Below are 15,960 nucleotides of genomic sequence, written 5' to 3'. Positions count from 1 at the left end.
CATAATTCTTTTCTGTTGGTGAATATTCAGGCCGTGTCCCGCCTCCCCGGTTGTGGTTGGCCAGAGGAGTACAGGATCAGTCTTTCCATTGGTCTGAGCTGTTGCTATGGCAGCGGGGGTTGAGTGGGAGCCAGTGGCAGTGTAGTGCAGGGAAAGCGGAAGGAAGATGGCGGTGCTGGCTTCGGAGCTGCTGCTGAGCGACTCGAGCCGCTTCCGCGCTGATAACCTGCTCAGCAGCGAGGACTGGGGTGCGTAGCAGCGGGGCCCGGGCAGAGGACGGGGAGCGAGCGGTTGGCTGGGGCAGGAGGGCGGGCGTGGGCGCTGGAGCAGGACGCTGCGTCGGAGGGGGGCTAAACAGGGGGAGAAAGCCTCTTTTCCCCTCGATCAGGCAGATATTAAACAGGTGTAGTGGCCCTCCAGTTTCTGGACCTCCAAGGTGGGGGAAAGGCCCAACCAGCTGAATGTTTGTCTGGCGTACATCCGGTGAAGTGTTCTTTGGGGCAGGGCTTTTGAGCCCCCAAGTTGCGTGCAGCAGGTAGTCCTCCCAATCTTTGGTCATCCACGATGGGGAGAAGCGCTGATGGTTGAATTCTTTTCACTTATGCATCTGATGAAGCTCATGAACATTTGTGCAGTAATAAACTTGTTGCATATTATTTGTTTGGGAGGGTTGTAACCCACCTTCAGGCACATTGGCTATAGCTGTTGAGGAGCTGCTGTCACTTAATCATTGCAGCTCACAAGGTCTATTGGAGGAGAAAAAGGGAGCAGCCTTTTCTGTATGGCCCTCATTATATTTGAAAGAACACACTGCTTAAACAGCAACAGGTAAAGAAGAAAATTATTCTAACATGAACAGAAAAAAATAAAATATCATAATAGATCAGAGGTAGGCAACCTCAAGCTCTCCAGATAACTTGGATTGTAAATTCTACAATCCCCAACTATTGGCTACATAGAATGAACTTATGGGAGTTGTACTTTTGCCTACCATGTTAGTAGATGAAATAAAACTTGTAAAAATGAAAAAAATCATATTAACTAAAAGTGAGTGGGTTATATAGTAAGTTATTTAGCTCCATACTTATTTTTTAATTTTCAAATCTATAGGCCACTGAATAGCCCTCTAAGTACTCCCTATGTTTTTATTATATCTGGGTGGTGTGAAGCAAGGTGGAGTCAAGACTTTGCTTAATAAACAAACCTATTTCTGGTTGTAGTTTGGGGTATGGGTGAAAGCATGTTTACACGTGTGAGTTGTCCCACTGATTGTACCTTCTCCTTTCAGATGCAGGCCTCTACAGCTGCTTGGATGATGATAGAGATGTGGCAGCTGAACTCTTTCCCTGCCTTGAACGCAGCATTGTGGATGGTAGCTGTGTCCATTCTATGGTGAGGGAGTTCTGTGACAGCTGTTCTGTGTCACACGGTTTCCAGCGAAAAGGATGTTCTCGTGTCTTCAAAGCCTCTTATGTTTTCCTTTCTCACTCTCCACAATTTCACACAAACATAAGCCCAGTTCATCTTTTCAGCCTACTCACTCTCACCCCTTCCTCTTCTGCTTTATAAACTGTTCTGAGGTTGCATATGTATTTGTGTTTATTGAGCACCTCTTTATCTATTAGATTTGCAAAGGCAAGTCCTGAGCCTAGAATAGTTTGTAGAAGCTGTATGCTATCAAATGCAGCACTAAGCTCTATATTAGCATATTCTACTACAAGTTCTGGCTTTGCAAACCAACAATCCCACCCTTGTCACACAGCAACACCCTTTTTTATTCTCATCCTTTGTTGACTTTTCTACTTCAGAGAGATGCAGTCATTTACTTGCCTGGGGCACACTGTGTGTGTGTGTGTGTGATGCATGCACATGTATTTATTTTATTTACATATGCAGTCAATTTTGTTTTCTTTGCCTTTTCTTTCTGGACTGCAGCTCGGTGATGGTTTTGACCTGGACATGGAAACAATGCCCCCAGACCCACCTTGGGACCCACTGCAAGATTCTCTTTTCCCAGGTAAGTACTTTTTGGAACCTATGGGATGGCTATTGAGAACACAAGAGGTGCAGAGCTGTGTGGATGTGGTGGGAGGATACTCAGGAGAGGCGGTCCATGTTAGGATAGCCTGCCTTCTCAGTGTAAAACAGAAAAATCACCAGTCTTGGCATTAACTTATATTTGCATGCAGGAGTTTCTGGGACTGAGCTCTAGCTTTAAAAATTCTTAGTGAGACTTCAGAGAGCCACAAGCAGGCAAAGTGAAAAACCTTGGGCTTAATCAGACTCATAGTGCATCCTGACCGATACCCATTCAACCTCTATTTTCTAGATAGACCTCTAGATTAGGTTTCATTTCCTTCTTTTAAGCAGCACACTCTCAGTTAGGAAGCTATTTTTAGTGCTTCTAGGTAGGTAAGTGCATATCACCAGAACCACCCCCAGTGTGAGGCAGTAATACTTAATAGAGTGGACAAGCTTTGTTCACAGAATTCATTTTCACTTGCTCTCAGCAACTCCTCAGACTTGCCTTGAATCGCAGCAGTATTTTGGTCTTCACAAGAAATTGAGTTGGAACTTCCTCATTTTAATTTCTATAACAAATGACCAGTTTTCTATGTGCAGCTAGCAGAAGTCAATTACAACTGCAGATTAGGAACATATCTCTGCTTGATTACCATGTGGCTGAGGGCAGAGTCCATAGGAGCATAACGAAAGCCTGGCAGGTTCCCCAAGCGATTCTGCTGGAGGATTTGCCTTCCTGTTGAGGTGTGAGACATGAGTTGGAGTTGCCAGATCATGACTGGGGCTGTTTGCACACTAAGACAGCTCATCATGGTTTGTGTGAGCAGCCCTAAATGACCCCCTGAGGATCATTTAATTTAATTTAATTATCCTAATAATTTAACTCAAGGTTATTTAGTCCATGCTGAGGCTGCTGTGTGTGCACGGCCCCTGCTACCCCCATTTTAAATATGCAGCCCCTGCTTGGGGGCCATTGGGTCATGTGAACCTGGTGAGTGTAGGTTATGTGAGGTTAAACAAATGTAATCCCTGATCTGTTTTAGGGTGTTCCTATAATAACGCTGTGGCTTGTGGTGGGTTGTTTGAAATTTAGTCATCCCTGCAGAACCAGTGGGCGGCTACCAAAGCTGACGAGGAGCAAGAATGTCAAGGTTTTAACCCCATGGCGGTCACAGTTTCCTTGAAGGTTCAGTGTTGCCAGGCACTGGCTACAGTGAAAGGGGTGAAATATTAAATGTATGAGGCTGTTTGGTGGAGAGAGGAGATAATTGTTGTTATGTGCTTCAAAGTTCTCCCGCACTTACTACAACGACCCTATGAAGGGAGTGCCCTCCAAAATGTTTGGTGCTTCACTGCCCTGCCGAGCTCTTGTAAATTCAGTGCCGTGGCTTCCTTTATGGTCTTGATCCATCTCCTGTTTCGTTTTCCTGTTCTTCTTCTGTGTATGACTTTCCCTAGTAAGATTTGCCATCTCATGAGATACCTGAAGTATGATAGCATCTGTTCTGTCATGTTTGTTTTCAGGGCAATTTTATTTATTTATTTGATTTATATCCTGCTCCATTAGCCAGAAAGGGGTTCTGACGTGATTTGATCTAGGACCCACTTGTTTGTCTTTCTGTCATTCCAGGGCATTTGTAATGTTCTCTTCCAGCACCACCATCCTTCCTGCTAGGTGTTTTCACTGTCCAACTTTCATACTGCTATATAGCGATCAGGAATGCAATAGCATGGATGATCTTGGCCTTGAAGATAGTTGGGAGTGGCAGCACGGTCTCTTGAATGTGCTGGCTGGGAGTGAAAGCATGTTTCGTAAATTGTTCTCCTTTTCCCTTTAGAGCTGCAGGTGAAGTCTGAGCCTGTCTCTCCTGCCTCGTCTCATTGCTCCGATTTGTCTGCCTCATCCTCTGATTCATCTGCAGCATCTTCTTCCTCCCACTCCACTGATCTACCAGGGCAGGTGTGTTGTCAGAGAACTCTTTGTGGAGAGAATCTTGTCCCTTCACTTCAAACTCTTAGTTGAGACTTGTGCTTTCCTCGCAGGCCCCCAGCCCAGTGGAAGTGATCGGCGTGAAAACGGAGCACCCTCCCACACCGCCATGCATGTTTGGAGATGTCCTCTCGCCTCCCTTTGGTGCTGTGCACATCAGCGTAGTCCCAGCTCCTGAGCCAGGTACCTTACAGAGGAGTGGGTGCAGGTGGAACCTTGAGCTGCTCCAAGGAGCTGGGTGGCTCTAAGACTCTGTCAGGCCCCGAAAGCCCGAGCTGCCTCTGCGTGAGTCAACCTGACCTCTAGGGCTGGTGGGTCATGCATGTTTTTTGGAAGAAAAAGATGAGTGCCTAGAAAAATACAGTGCAAATTAAGAAAACAGGAGGGATATTGGTTTGTTTGAGTCAATATATAACTTTCTTTCTTTCTGACCAGCCTACTTGCTCACCGGGTGGCCTCACCTGGAGCTGCCTCCGGACAACAGTCTGGAACCCTTCTCCATGTTGATCATGTGTGGGGTTTCTTTTTCTTTTTTTCTTTTTTTTTTTGGAGGGGGGGAACTCTAAATGGATGTTTCACACATGGGTTTTTAAATCTTTTAAATTAATGTGTATGTCTTTTTAACATTGGTTTCGTTGTAACTTTTGTTAACCACCCGGAAGGGGTATAAAAATAAATAAATGCAGAACAAACCAATTTCTCACAGAAGCCCAGTGTTCGTTAAAACCCTAATAGTTGGCAAATTCATCCCCTAACTACTTAGATCACTTCTTTGTGCACATGCATGACATTCACTGCCTGCAGGATTGACATCTTGAAGTTTTTGTTTTCTCTTGATAATACAAAACTGCTTGAGGTATATGTTAAATAGAAAGTGGTGTGAAACTGGATCAGACTTTAAACAAATGTTGTGGAAATTACTTGGTACGAAAATTAAGGACATGTGATGGGAGTTCTGGAGAGTCTGGTAACACTAATGAATGCCCCAGCTGAGGGTTTTGCTAGCAGCTGGCTTGGATCTTGCTTCCAAGGCATAAATGAAGTGTATGTGTATTCAGAATAATATTCTTGGGTACAGAATAAGTGAGACACCATTTGCATAGTGGCTGATGGCATGAATGGCGTATTGTCTAGTTGAAGCATCAGTTTTTCTCCACTTGGTTCTCCTTGAGCTGGCATGAAACAATGGAGCAATCTATCAGTTCTCACTTCGTTTGTGCCAACTCCTGACATTTTTACCTCAAGACAGCCGATGGCAGGAAGGAAGCTGCTTCTGGAAATGAGGGCATGTCACCAGAAGCCAAAACCTTTGTCCCTGCACCAGTACAAATAGGCATGTCATTTCTGTTTTCATCCATGAAAAATTTCTGACAAATATTAGGAGAGTTATAAGAAAAGGGAGTGTTTGTTTTTCCATTGATGGCCACATTCTGTCGCAGGGAAGCCAGCAACTTCCAACAAAGCCGAGAGCATTCTTAGCCGGAAGCCCCCTATTCAGCCAAAGCCAGTTGTTGTAACTACTGTCCCAGTGCAGCCAGCGCCCACGTCGAGTAAGACCATCTTATTGCAGCCTGTACCTGTAACTCAGTCACAGACGATCAACCCAGGAATTTCAGGTAACCAGGGAAGGAAGCCTCTCTTCTGATAACAAAGGGATCTCTAGGGCAGAGCTTGGCTAATAAAGCCACACTTAAATCCAGGGTCGAACTGCAGCCAAATGCAGCGAACAGCCTGCAAGTGTTCTGTGGCCACAAATCTTCCTTTTCTTGAAATGACGTGGGGAAGGGACCATTTCTTGAGGGACGAAGCCTGTGATGTATATGTGGCCGACATGGGGATGGAATTGACATGGCATTGCTTCTTTTTTCCTTGATTCCAGCACAGAGTGTTGTGATTTCTCAGTCTGACCTCCTGCATCTTCCAGTGTCGGGACTGATTAAGGTTCAGTCTCCTGTGAAAGAAAGTCTTCCAGCAAAACCGGCTCCCTCCGCTCCTAAACCAGAAGCCAAAACCATTGTCCCCGCACCAACACAAATAGGGCCCTGCAGCCAAGAGATAGATGTAAGTCGTGGCTTTTAGTGTTGACTCACGGACCCCGTCTTTCTGCTGCCCCTGCCTGGAATTTCTCCGCCCTGCCCCAGGGTCCTGCCCCCACCTGCACCTCTCAGCAACATGCAGCTTCAGTAGGATCAGGTCAGCACGCTGCCTTCCGACAGGGTCTGGCCACAGGAGCTTCGCAGGAAGGGCATGCCAGTAATGACTGCTTGATAAGTTCTAATATTTTCTGGGTGATCAGTAGCTATTGATCAGTCAATCCACCATGCCTTTTTGGAGGCATCTTATAGTAATGTGTAGCCACTTTCTCTGGCCTCAAATTCTGTAGATTAACTTAGTGGGAAATACCGTCACTGCTTACAAGGTTCAATGATCATTATTACAGTATGTATGTGATATTATTAGAGCATGTATGAATTCCATTTTTTTCCTTGCTAATTCCCTCAAGCTCAAGGTGCTAAAAAGGCAACAACGGATGATTAAGAACCGCGAGTCGGCCTGCCAGTCACGGCGGAAAAAAAAAGAATACCTGCAAGGGTTGGAGTCCCGGCTGAGGGAGGCTCTGGCAGAGAACGAGCGACTCCGACGGGAGAACACAGTGCTCCGCCGCCGCCTGGACTGTGTCCTGAATGAGGTGAGTACCTGCCAGCTTACAGGGTTTTGTGTATAAGCGGGGCCTGCAAGGACATGGCAGGGCATCCTCATCTTGTAAAAGGACCACTTGTGTTTATGGTCCAGCCAGCCAGGCTCTCCTCCAGAATAGTTACTCCATCCTTTGCCCACCTCCCCTCTCATTCCCCATTTTCCTTCTCTGGCTGTGTACTCTAAGCATGGGAGTCATGGCTGTTCCCGCTCAGCCTCCCATGGCCACTGGGCCTGACCCTGCACATGCGGTTGCCCTTGCCCTGGTTTTGGTGAGAGTTGCCTTGCATCTCCTTGCAGGAAAAAACAGTGAAGTAGTGATGATGACATTTCCTTCCCTTGCTGGGGACATTGGCAGGTTAAGACTTGCTGCTTTCCCAGATCTGCATTGCTTCTTGGGCTGGGCTGGGCTGGGCCAGGCAGATGGGTGTTGATGCATTTCAGTGAGTAAGGACAAATCACACGTATCTGTGAACAGTTGCCCCACCAGAACTGCAGTGCTTACATTTCCTCTGCATTATTTATGTTGTTTTTTATTTAAATTTTTATTTATACTATTAGATAACACCCTTCCTCAAACTCCAGGCCAATTTGCAGTATGAAAAACAAATGCAACCAATAATATTAAAACATAATAAAACTATAGCAAAATTTACAAAGGTTATAGCACTTGCCCCCCAGTAAATGTTTTGTATGTTTTATCTCAGTATTACAGCAGTTAATTAATCCATCATTTAATGAAGAACAGCATGTTCTCCTTGAAAAATTAACAGTTGGTTCCCATTTTTTTGAAACTTAAATAATGTAGCTCAGATGCAGGCCGTTAAGAAACACTTTTTGGTCCTTTGAATAACAGCTTTGTTGAGCTGGACGTGTTGCCATTTGGCCCCTTTGTGTGAATTGTCAAGCAGGAGGTCTGTTAGGGTTGTGTTAGTGCTGTGGCATAACAACATGAGGCCAGCGATGGAGTCACTGACATACAGTTCCAGCATGTGGAAGGACGGTGGCCTTCCTAAACAGGCAGTAAGCAATTCTCTCTTCCCCTTTAGAACAGCGAGCTGAAGTTTGGCTCCGGGAACAGGAAAGTCATCTGCGTCATGGTTGTGCTGCTCTTCATAGCCTTCAATTTTGGGCCTGTCAGGTGAGGTTCCACAGCTCTGTGGGCAATTCATCCTCAGTCTAGTTAATAAGTAGCCTGCCTAATCATTCTCTTGTCCTGAAGTTGCCGAAGCCCCAAGAAATGTGTGTGTGCGTGAGAGAGAGTGGGATTAGCCAATGTTTTCTCTGGGCGTGTGTACACTTGCTGGGTATCAAGCTAAACGCACCAGACTAGTTCAGGAAGCATTTGACCTGGGATCAACTCTCTTCTTGCAAGATCATAGGCTGCCTATTAAATCTGCTTCCACAGGACTTTTTTTTTTTTTTTTGGCCTTAACATTTTTGTGAGGGGCTCATTAGAAAGTCACACATCATGGATTGCTCTTCTTATCTTTTATGCACTCGCCTTTGGCTCCATTTGTCAGAACTCATTTTCTCCATGTGTATTTTCCAAGTAAGACAAAGCGTTATTCATCTAATTCAGTCGGCTTGAGTCCACTCTAGTTTTTTGCTACAATAAGTAACAATTTTTGCTACAGTGAGTGGTGAAAAAATACTTAATGCCAGTTTCCCTCACTTCTTTGTATGGATTGACCATGAATGTCAGAGGTGGGCAGTGCCAGAGGCCTGGGATTCCAGTCCAGGGTGCGGAGATTCCTCAGATGGCCACACCCCTTCCCTTGCCTCCCTACTCTTTTTCCCAGCTGATCTTTTCATAGTTTCCTGACATTTTTGTGGGTTTTTTCCTCTATTGAAATGCTTCTCTTAAAACTTAAGAATTGGCTATAAGAGCTCTATTTTTGTCCCACTCTCTTTTGTCTCCATTGCTACCCATACCTGGAATGGGGCTCCCAAGAGCTTCTCCAAAAAGCAACTTGGCCCTTGGGCTGGCAGAGGTTCAGTGCTCCAGTACGCCTGCTTCTTTTCTGCATTCCTTCACAGCGGTGTTAAATCTAACCGGCTTTGCTGTCCAGAAGGATGACAGTTGATTATCCAGGAAACCTTTTGCTATTGCTGATAGTTGTGTGGCGTTTGCATCGACTTGCTTTAGCCCTCATCCTCCTGTCTCCAACTATCTGGGCGGATTCAGGAAGAACCATGGTGGCCTGTACACTGTGGTGTGAAACACCCCTTTTTACTTCCGCGCTGTGGGATGGGGACGGTTGGTGTCAGGACAATTAACTTTGCTGCACAGACCAAAACTCTCTGATGAGGAATCTCAGAACCTCCAAGGTGTTGACTCTGCTCGCCCTTCTCTGCAGCATCAGTGAGCGCAAGGCAGCAGAGGTGGACCTATCAAAACTGGATGTGGACTCCGGCCCAGCCCAGAGGCACCTTCTAAGCATTCCAGAGGAATCTCACGACATTCCAGAGGAGCAGCAGGAGGAACGGCAGGAGGAGGCCCTGACCAGGCCAGGAAGGGCACAATTCCGGTAATTTGGGTGCATGGCACAGGTAGGGAAGAGATAACAGCATGAGGAAGAAAAGGAGTGACTGCACTTCCCCCTTCCGAATCATTTGGAGTGTGCCCCTGTACATGGAGGGAGAAATATCAACAAACAGTAATTTATTTGTGGGTGTCTAGCTACTCGCAGTTTTGACACTGATGTTTGATATTGCGGTGTTTCCGAGCTATTTATGAACCTGGCACGAGTTCCTCATTTCTTGGCTCTATGATTTGCTTTTTAAGTCCATGTTTGTTTCTTTTGCTGTTAATCCACTCTTTAAAAACACATTTAAGTTGTGCTTTCCACACCAAGATCCCAGAACAGCTGGCAATTTACACAAAACACAGTACATTGGAGAGAGAATACCAAAGCCACGACTCCAAAATGAAAGTGATATGATACATTAGAATGAATTCTTTGGTGGAATTAAGAAAACTGAATAAAGCGCCTGCCTGTTTCCCATTTGTAACATGGGAATATCTCATCCTGCCCCCGCTCCCAGGAACCTGTCGGCTCCCTTCTCTGAGACGAAGGACCTCATGCTGAGGGACTTGGACAAGCTCTTCCTGGCCTCGGGTTGCCGTCAGTTCAACCGCACTGAATCTCTCCGGTAGGTCCCACCTTAGCAGGTCTGGTGGCAGTGCTTGCTGGGCGCCATAAAGCCAACTTCCTTGTTCCGGCACTTCCTTCTCCAGGCTGGCAGACGAGCTCAGTGGCTGGGTCCGGCGACACCAGACCAACCGGAAGAAGCCCCCTCAGTCGCACAAGGCAGCCCAGGCCAGTCAGGTGTGGCATGGCGGGCGGGGAGGGGAGGGGAGGGACGTGTGCACAGGGTGATGAGCACAGAGACGGGACGGGGCGTCCAGGATGACGATACAGCTTTCTGCAGGGGCGGTGGGGGTGGCGATGTGGGGGAGGGATGCTCCGATGCCTCTCTTGCTGCAGCCTCCCTCATCCTTGCCTTCGACCTGTGTGCTCTGCGTTTCAGGACAAACCACAACGAAATCCTCCAAGCCCCGCCCACTATGTGCCTGCCAGCCATCCCAGGCGTACAGAGAGGTAAACTGCAGTTGTGCTGGACCCTCTTAAGTTAGCTTGCACTTTTGCTTTTCCATTATGGGTCTCCTCTGTAACCGGCCTCCTTCATCTTTTTATTTATCTTAATATTTATATACCAGCCCATTCCCATAGGCTCTGGGCAGTCCATGCATCCAGTTCCTTCAGTTCTTATGAGTGCTTCCACTGACGCCTCCTCGAGCAATTTCTCCTTGCTCTAGCAATCAGGTTGCCCAGAAGCTGCATCTGTCCCAGTATATGTGTGCCTCATGTGTTTCTGTTCATCATATATTAGTATTGCTGATTAAATGCTAAATTAAAATACAAATACATGATAACTCACACTCAAGGATTGCGCATAAGTTGTCATTGAATTGTGAATTGTTGATGAAACTTGGGTTATTGTGTTGCCTAAATAACAAGCTATGGAGAACAACCCACAGTTCACATCCCAGCAACAGACCATGGATTCTCTTCATGGGTTGTATATGATTAGCAAGCCACGGCTTGTTAGGACAGCTGGGTTCAGACAACACAATAAGCCACAGTTCAACAATAATACTCAAGGTTTTATTATACACTATGTGGGTCATTGTGTTGTTTCTCTTTCCCTTTGTGCCTTGTTGCCATTTAGAGCACATTGGGAAACCAAGGTTTTGCAACTCGCAGAACCTTGCTTCTGCAATATTTCTTCAACTTGCTTGATGACTGCTGCCATATCATGTGATAGTTCTGGGACTGTCTGTTCGCCCAGGTAGCGTTACAGATGCCACTTTCCTCCTTTTATGTGGGGATGATTTGCACATGCAGCCCTTGAGGAGTTGAGTGATCCATGTGTGAATGAGTCTTGTTATTCAGGAACCGACCCCAGGAGAGTGTGACTTGCCAGGATCCTCATGTGGAGGCCACTGTAGAGAGGGAATTCTGTTCAGGTTTCCGGGGTCCAAGCCTTTGGCTTTCCCTGATGTTCTCTCCCAAGGGGCCAATTGATTCTCCTTCCAGCTTCCCCAGCTGTAGCTCAAGGCCACACAGGGTAGGAAGGAGCTTGGTAATGATCTGCAATCCTCGCTGGCATCGTGTTTGCCCTGAGAGAAGCACCAAAGATCATTCCTGCCTTTGGCCTCTTAAATATCTGTCCCAAAGCTTCTAGCTTATAAGTGGACCTTTTGGCTCAGCTGAGCCATGGCAGCAGCAGCCTCATGCTCTTCTCTGTGTAGCTCGCTCACCGCCTTCCTTTCCCCGGTGCAGACCCCATTCTTGTGCCCATAACTGAAGTGTGTAAGGGGTGGGAGACTCACCCCATTTACAGAAGGCCTCTCTGCGCTGTCTCCTCCTTTGTGCTTCCAGGGATTCTCTGAGTCAGCTGCAGGTGTATCAGCACCCGGACCATAAAGAGCATGACTTCATGGATGCCATTGACCGGAGAGAGGATACCTTCTATGTGGTGTCCTTCCGCAGGGTGAGTGCAGAATCCCGGCGTGGCCTGGAGCCTCCGGGAAGGCTGTGTGGCTGGCACAGTCATGCCTTGATATTGTGTGGGGCTCCAATTTTTGAGGCACAAAGAGTTCTCCTGGCATGCCGTTCTAATAAAGGAGGAAATGAAAAGGATAAGGGATCCGCATTGTGACATTTTGCCCTCATTCAGAGGTGCTCTCAAAATACACTGCCAATACCAGTTCATTGTGCATGTGTGCGTGGAATTCTCACAAAAGCAGATCACATCCTAAAGCAAGTTTAGGGTTAGGGTTAGCTCTTGATGTGGGTTATGCAGAATTCTTACTGCCAGAACACTCTCTCATTTGCCTCTTGCCTTTCTTTAATTATAAATATATCAGCATAGAAATTGTATATATAAAGCACCTGCATGCACAGATGCAAACGCATTTAACATCATGAGGCTTCTAAGTATAGTTAAATGCTTCCATAATGTTTTAGTGGTAGTTGGTATCAAGCTTCCCAGGTTGATTCTGCAGGCCTCGCAGTGGAGATGCTAGTCAAAGAAGGCAAATCCTGCGCTTGCACGTTCGGATCTCTTTCATATATATATTTTGGAAGCTACAAAAGCGAGAGCTGGTGTGGCGGTGAAGAGTGCAGGATGGAACTCCAGAGATCTATCTGGGTTCTAGTTCCTGCTCAGCCATGATGCTCACAGGGTGACTTTGGGCCAGTCACAGATTCTCAGCCCAACCTACCTCACAGGGTGGTGGTTATGAGGATAAAATTGAGAGGAAGAGAATTATTTAAGCTGCTCCGAGTGCCTTGAAAGGAAAAAAGCAAAATAAAAATATTAGTAATGAATATATTTTTAGATTGGTTTTGCAGTTTTATGTAGAAGGAGGTACAATACTTTGAACTTAATTTGTTTCAGGAAGCCGTTGAACTCTGAATTATTCAGAATCAGAATCAATTTTCCCCATTAGAAATAATGGAAAGTGAATTAGACCCTAAACAATACCCATTTCGGTAAATTTAAACAGCAAATACGGCCTCCTGAAACAAATTAAGTTCAAGGGTATATATGAGATGTGATCAAAAAATACAGTGAATGTTTAAATAAAAGAAATTACAGTAAAAGGCACATTGCCATTAATCCCTTGCAGAATACTCCCCCTTGCTTCGAACACACTTACCCCAGCACTGTCGTGGCTGCCCTAATGTCCAAGACAAGACAAATCGATTCTAGCCAAGACAAATCAATTCACGACATCGAGGCTTTTTTTTTTTTTAACTTGGGCACACAACTGATGACCCTTTCACTGTGACCACATTTTTCACTTTGCTCGCAGTTTGAACTGAGAAGCATAGTTCAAACTGTGGAGCAATTTTATTTCAACTCTAAAGTTCTTCTTATCAAGATAAATATTTATTACTTATTTCCTTGACTGTAGCAGCATATATGTGCCACCATGTTTATTCTTCCATTTGTTTGTGAGGCAAAATTGTTTCCTTAATTCCATCCGGTTTTGCGAGTTTGCTTTCTCATTGAATGCCTGTTGTGTGTTGTGATTTGGGGTGTGCCTTGTAGTTTGTTTATTCAGTAGCCTGCCTATTTATGTTTGTTTGCTTAATTCCATTTCTTTGCTACCCCATATGGTTATGAAGCCAATCCTTTTTGAAGCTTTTTTTAACAATGCTGAGAAGACAAAGCTGTGCATTTAATGTGGGCATCTCTTTGTCTGGATTCCTTTCCCATCCAAGGGCCTGGTATTGTGGTTTCTCCTCTGACAGGCATCAGATGAAATATATTTGTTACCCTCAGGCCAGGAGGCCAAGCTGCATTACACTGGCTCTTGGAATCTTACTTTTAAAACTGGAATTTTCTCAGAGGCATTTGCTTGTAGAATCTCCTACTTGGGCAGCAGGGGTCAGACGATGCAATTAGAAATGACGCGCCTGATCCACTGCAATGTATATTAATGATGGTGATGAGGTTTTGTCTGTCTGTCGTAGGATCACCTGCTCCTGCCCGCCATCAGCCACAACAAAACCTCTCGCCCTAAAATGTCACTGGTGATGCCAGCCATGGCCCTCAACGGTAACGGGAAGAAGCGTGTGGGTGGCGCGGATGGCTGTGGGGGGTGTTCTGTGGGAGAGCCTGGGGCAGCGCTACGCAGACCCCTCTCCCACTCCTTCAGGGCGCTTTGTTTTCCCTTCCCAGAAAGCCTGTACAATTCCTCCCTCGGCTACGAGGTGATGATGCAGATAGACTGTGAAGTCATGGACACCCGCGTCATCCACATCAAGAGCTCGACTGTGCCCCCCTTCCTGAGGCGCCAGAATGCCGCCCCGGACAACCGCACCCAGCCTTCCCCGCAGGCCTTCTCTGGGAAAGCAGCCCGCGCAGCTCTGCGGTCCCACCGGCCCTCCTTGTCCTCAGCCAAGCAGCACCCGCCTCGCACCCTGTACCTTGGCGAGCACGGAGGGGGGTAGCCTGACTCTCTGGGAGGGTAGAGAGAGCTCCCCCTGTGCCGGGATGGTACGTGGTCTTGGGAACAGCGCTTCTCCGCCAGGAGGAGGACGCACCCTTCAGTGGAACCTGCCTGTGTGAGGAACGGACATACCACTTCTGCTCGCTGGCCTCTGTTGGATGGGATGGCTGGGCCCTCTCCTCAGAGGTGCTTCCCGCCCCCCAGCACCTCTTTCTTGGGAAGCTCCTCGTCTCTCCTCACTGCTGCCAACACGGGGATCGCTGTCTGCAGCCGAGGGGGCCGTGTCGTCTGCCTTGCCTCAGCACTGTCCCAAAGAGATTTTGGCCTGTCCCTCCTGTCCCCTTATGGCTGAGACAAAGCATTTGAGTAACGGGGGAGAGGGAGGGAGAGTGTCTTAAACTGCTGTCTGCCATGTCGTGTGTGTGTGTGTGTGTGTGTGTGTGTGTGTGTGTGTGTGTGTGTGAGAGAGAGAGAGAGAGAGAGAGCGCGCGAGCGCGCGCACGCGCACGCGCAAGGGAAAAGGTGATCTCTTTTCTACAGAGGGGAATGAGTGTGTGTGGGTGTGTGTACAAGAAAGTGCGAGAGAGAGAGAGAGAGAGAGAGAGAGAGAACACGAGCATGTCTGCATACGTGTCTCTCCTTCCAAAACTTGATGGCACTTAGACCTGGTCTTTTGGGTCCTTGTGTGTTTTCCCTTACATTGTCTTTTTAAAAAAAATAAATAATAGCTACAAATAAATGTAAAGTGTGACCCTGGCCCTTTCTGAATCTGCTTTTATCCGCCTGGTCCAACAAGAGGGCTGTGCTCCACTTGACACCCGTATTGTGGGCACCTTATTGGTGCTGAGGTAGACGTATTACGAAAAGGGACTTCTTACAGGTTGGAACAGCCCTTGGTTCAGTACCAAAAAGACTTCAAGCAGTGTGCTTACTCCGAGTGGGGCCAGGCCTGCTGGCACATCTAGGCATGGCTCCTGCCTCCACAGCCATTGGGGAGGGGGGGATCTCTGCTCCAGGCCCTCCTCTCCAAAGGGCTCGAACTCTGGAGTTGACTGCCAGGTGTAGGCCGCTTAGGGAAGCCCGCCACCTGCTGGCTGAAGGAGGTCCATGCACAAGATACATTCTCATTCCTTGTTGGAGAAATAATGGACCCAATACTAGCGGGGGCGAAAACTCTCCTGTCTTGCTTATGACCGTTTGCTCTTTGATTTCAGAAGCACTTTGCCTGAAGACCTGAGAGCTTTTTAGGTATCAGATCTACCTCTGCTGTTCATAGCTGCTTGCACTGCAAATCGCCATGCGCATACATGCAAAGGCCTACTTCCTGGTTTTAAAATTGGTTTGGTAGTGGAGGAAATGCAGATTATGAAGCAAGAGGTTGGTCATCAAACGGAGGCCTGCGTGTGGGCGCTGTTGGGTGGGCATCCGAGCTGTTTTCAGGCCCCTCCAGTTGCGTGTATTGACGATGGTGTGGAAATCGTGTTGTAAGAGAAAGGAGAGAATGCAGGAGAGAGAGAGCCTAAGAAAAATCAGCAAGCAAGACAAGGCAGCTCTATTGATTATGAGTAATTGATCTGGACTGAATGGGGCAGGAGCTAAAACTGAATGTTCTCATCTGGAGTTACCTGTAGGGTGTTCGATGGTTATTTCAGGTGTGTTTAGGATTTCTTCCTACACAGTCTGTGAAAAAGCCAAACTGCTCCAGGTGCTCTGTGCAATG

At 46.9% G+C, this 15,960-nt stretch overlaps 1 protein-coding gene across 2 annotated transcripts; it reads left to right on the top strand.

Moving 5' to 3' along the window:
• The first annotated feature begins 116 nt into the window (after positions 1 to 116).
• Positions 117 to 14,996, top strand: ATF6B (activating transcription factor 6 beta). Of its 2 annotated transcripts, XM_044419679.1 has the most exons (16): positions 117 to 248; positions 1,289 to 1,392; positions 1,936 to 2,017; positions 3,861 to 3,982; positions 4,066 to 4,195; positions 5,452 to 5,628; positions 5,892 to 6,073; positions 6,516 to 6,701; positions 7,759 to 7,850; positions 9,070 to 9,240; positions 9,758 to 9,865; positions 9,951 to 10,041; positions 10,244 to 10,314; positions 11,659 to 11,770; positions 13,762 to 13,846; positions 13,970 to 14,996. In XM_044419679.1, the coding sequence occupies exons 1-16, from the start codon at positions 167 to 169 to the stop codon at positions 14,239 to 14,241; spliced, it is 2,067 nt and encodes a 688-aa protein (XP_044275614.1). In that variant the 5' UTR covers positions 117 to 166; the 3' UTR covers positions 14,242 to 14,996. The 2 variants fall into 2 exon arrangements, with proteins under 2 accessions (XP_044275614.1, XP_044275615.1); XM_044419680.1 differs by lacking the exon at positions 5,452 to 5,628.
• Positions 14,997 to 15,960: the final 964 nt, after the last annotated feature.

Source organism: Varanus komodoensis, unplaced genomic scaffold (assembly GCF_004798865.1).
Source record: "Varanus komodoensis strain SLA01 unplaced genomic scaffold, ASM479886v1 scaffold107, whole genome shotgun sequence".
NCBI lineage: Eukaryota > Metazoa > Chordata > Lepidosauria > Squamata > Varanidae > Varanus > Varanus komodoensis.
The sequence above is the reverse complement of the archived record's forward strand: the minus strand, read 5'-3'. Positions and strand labels throughout refer to the sequence as shown.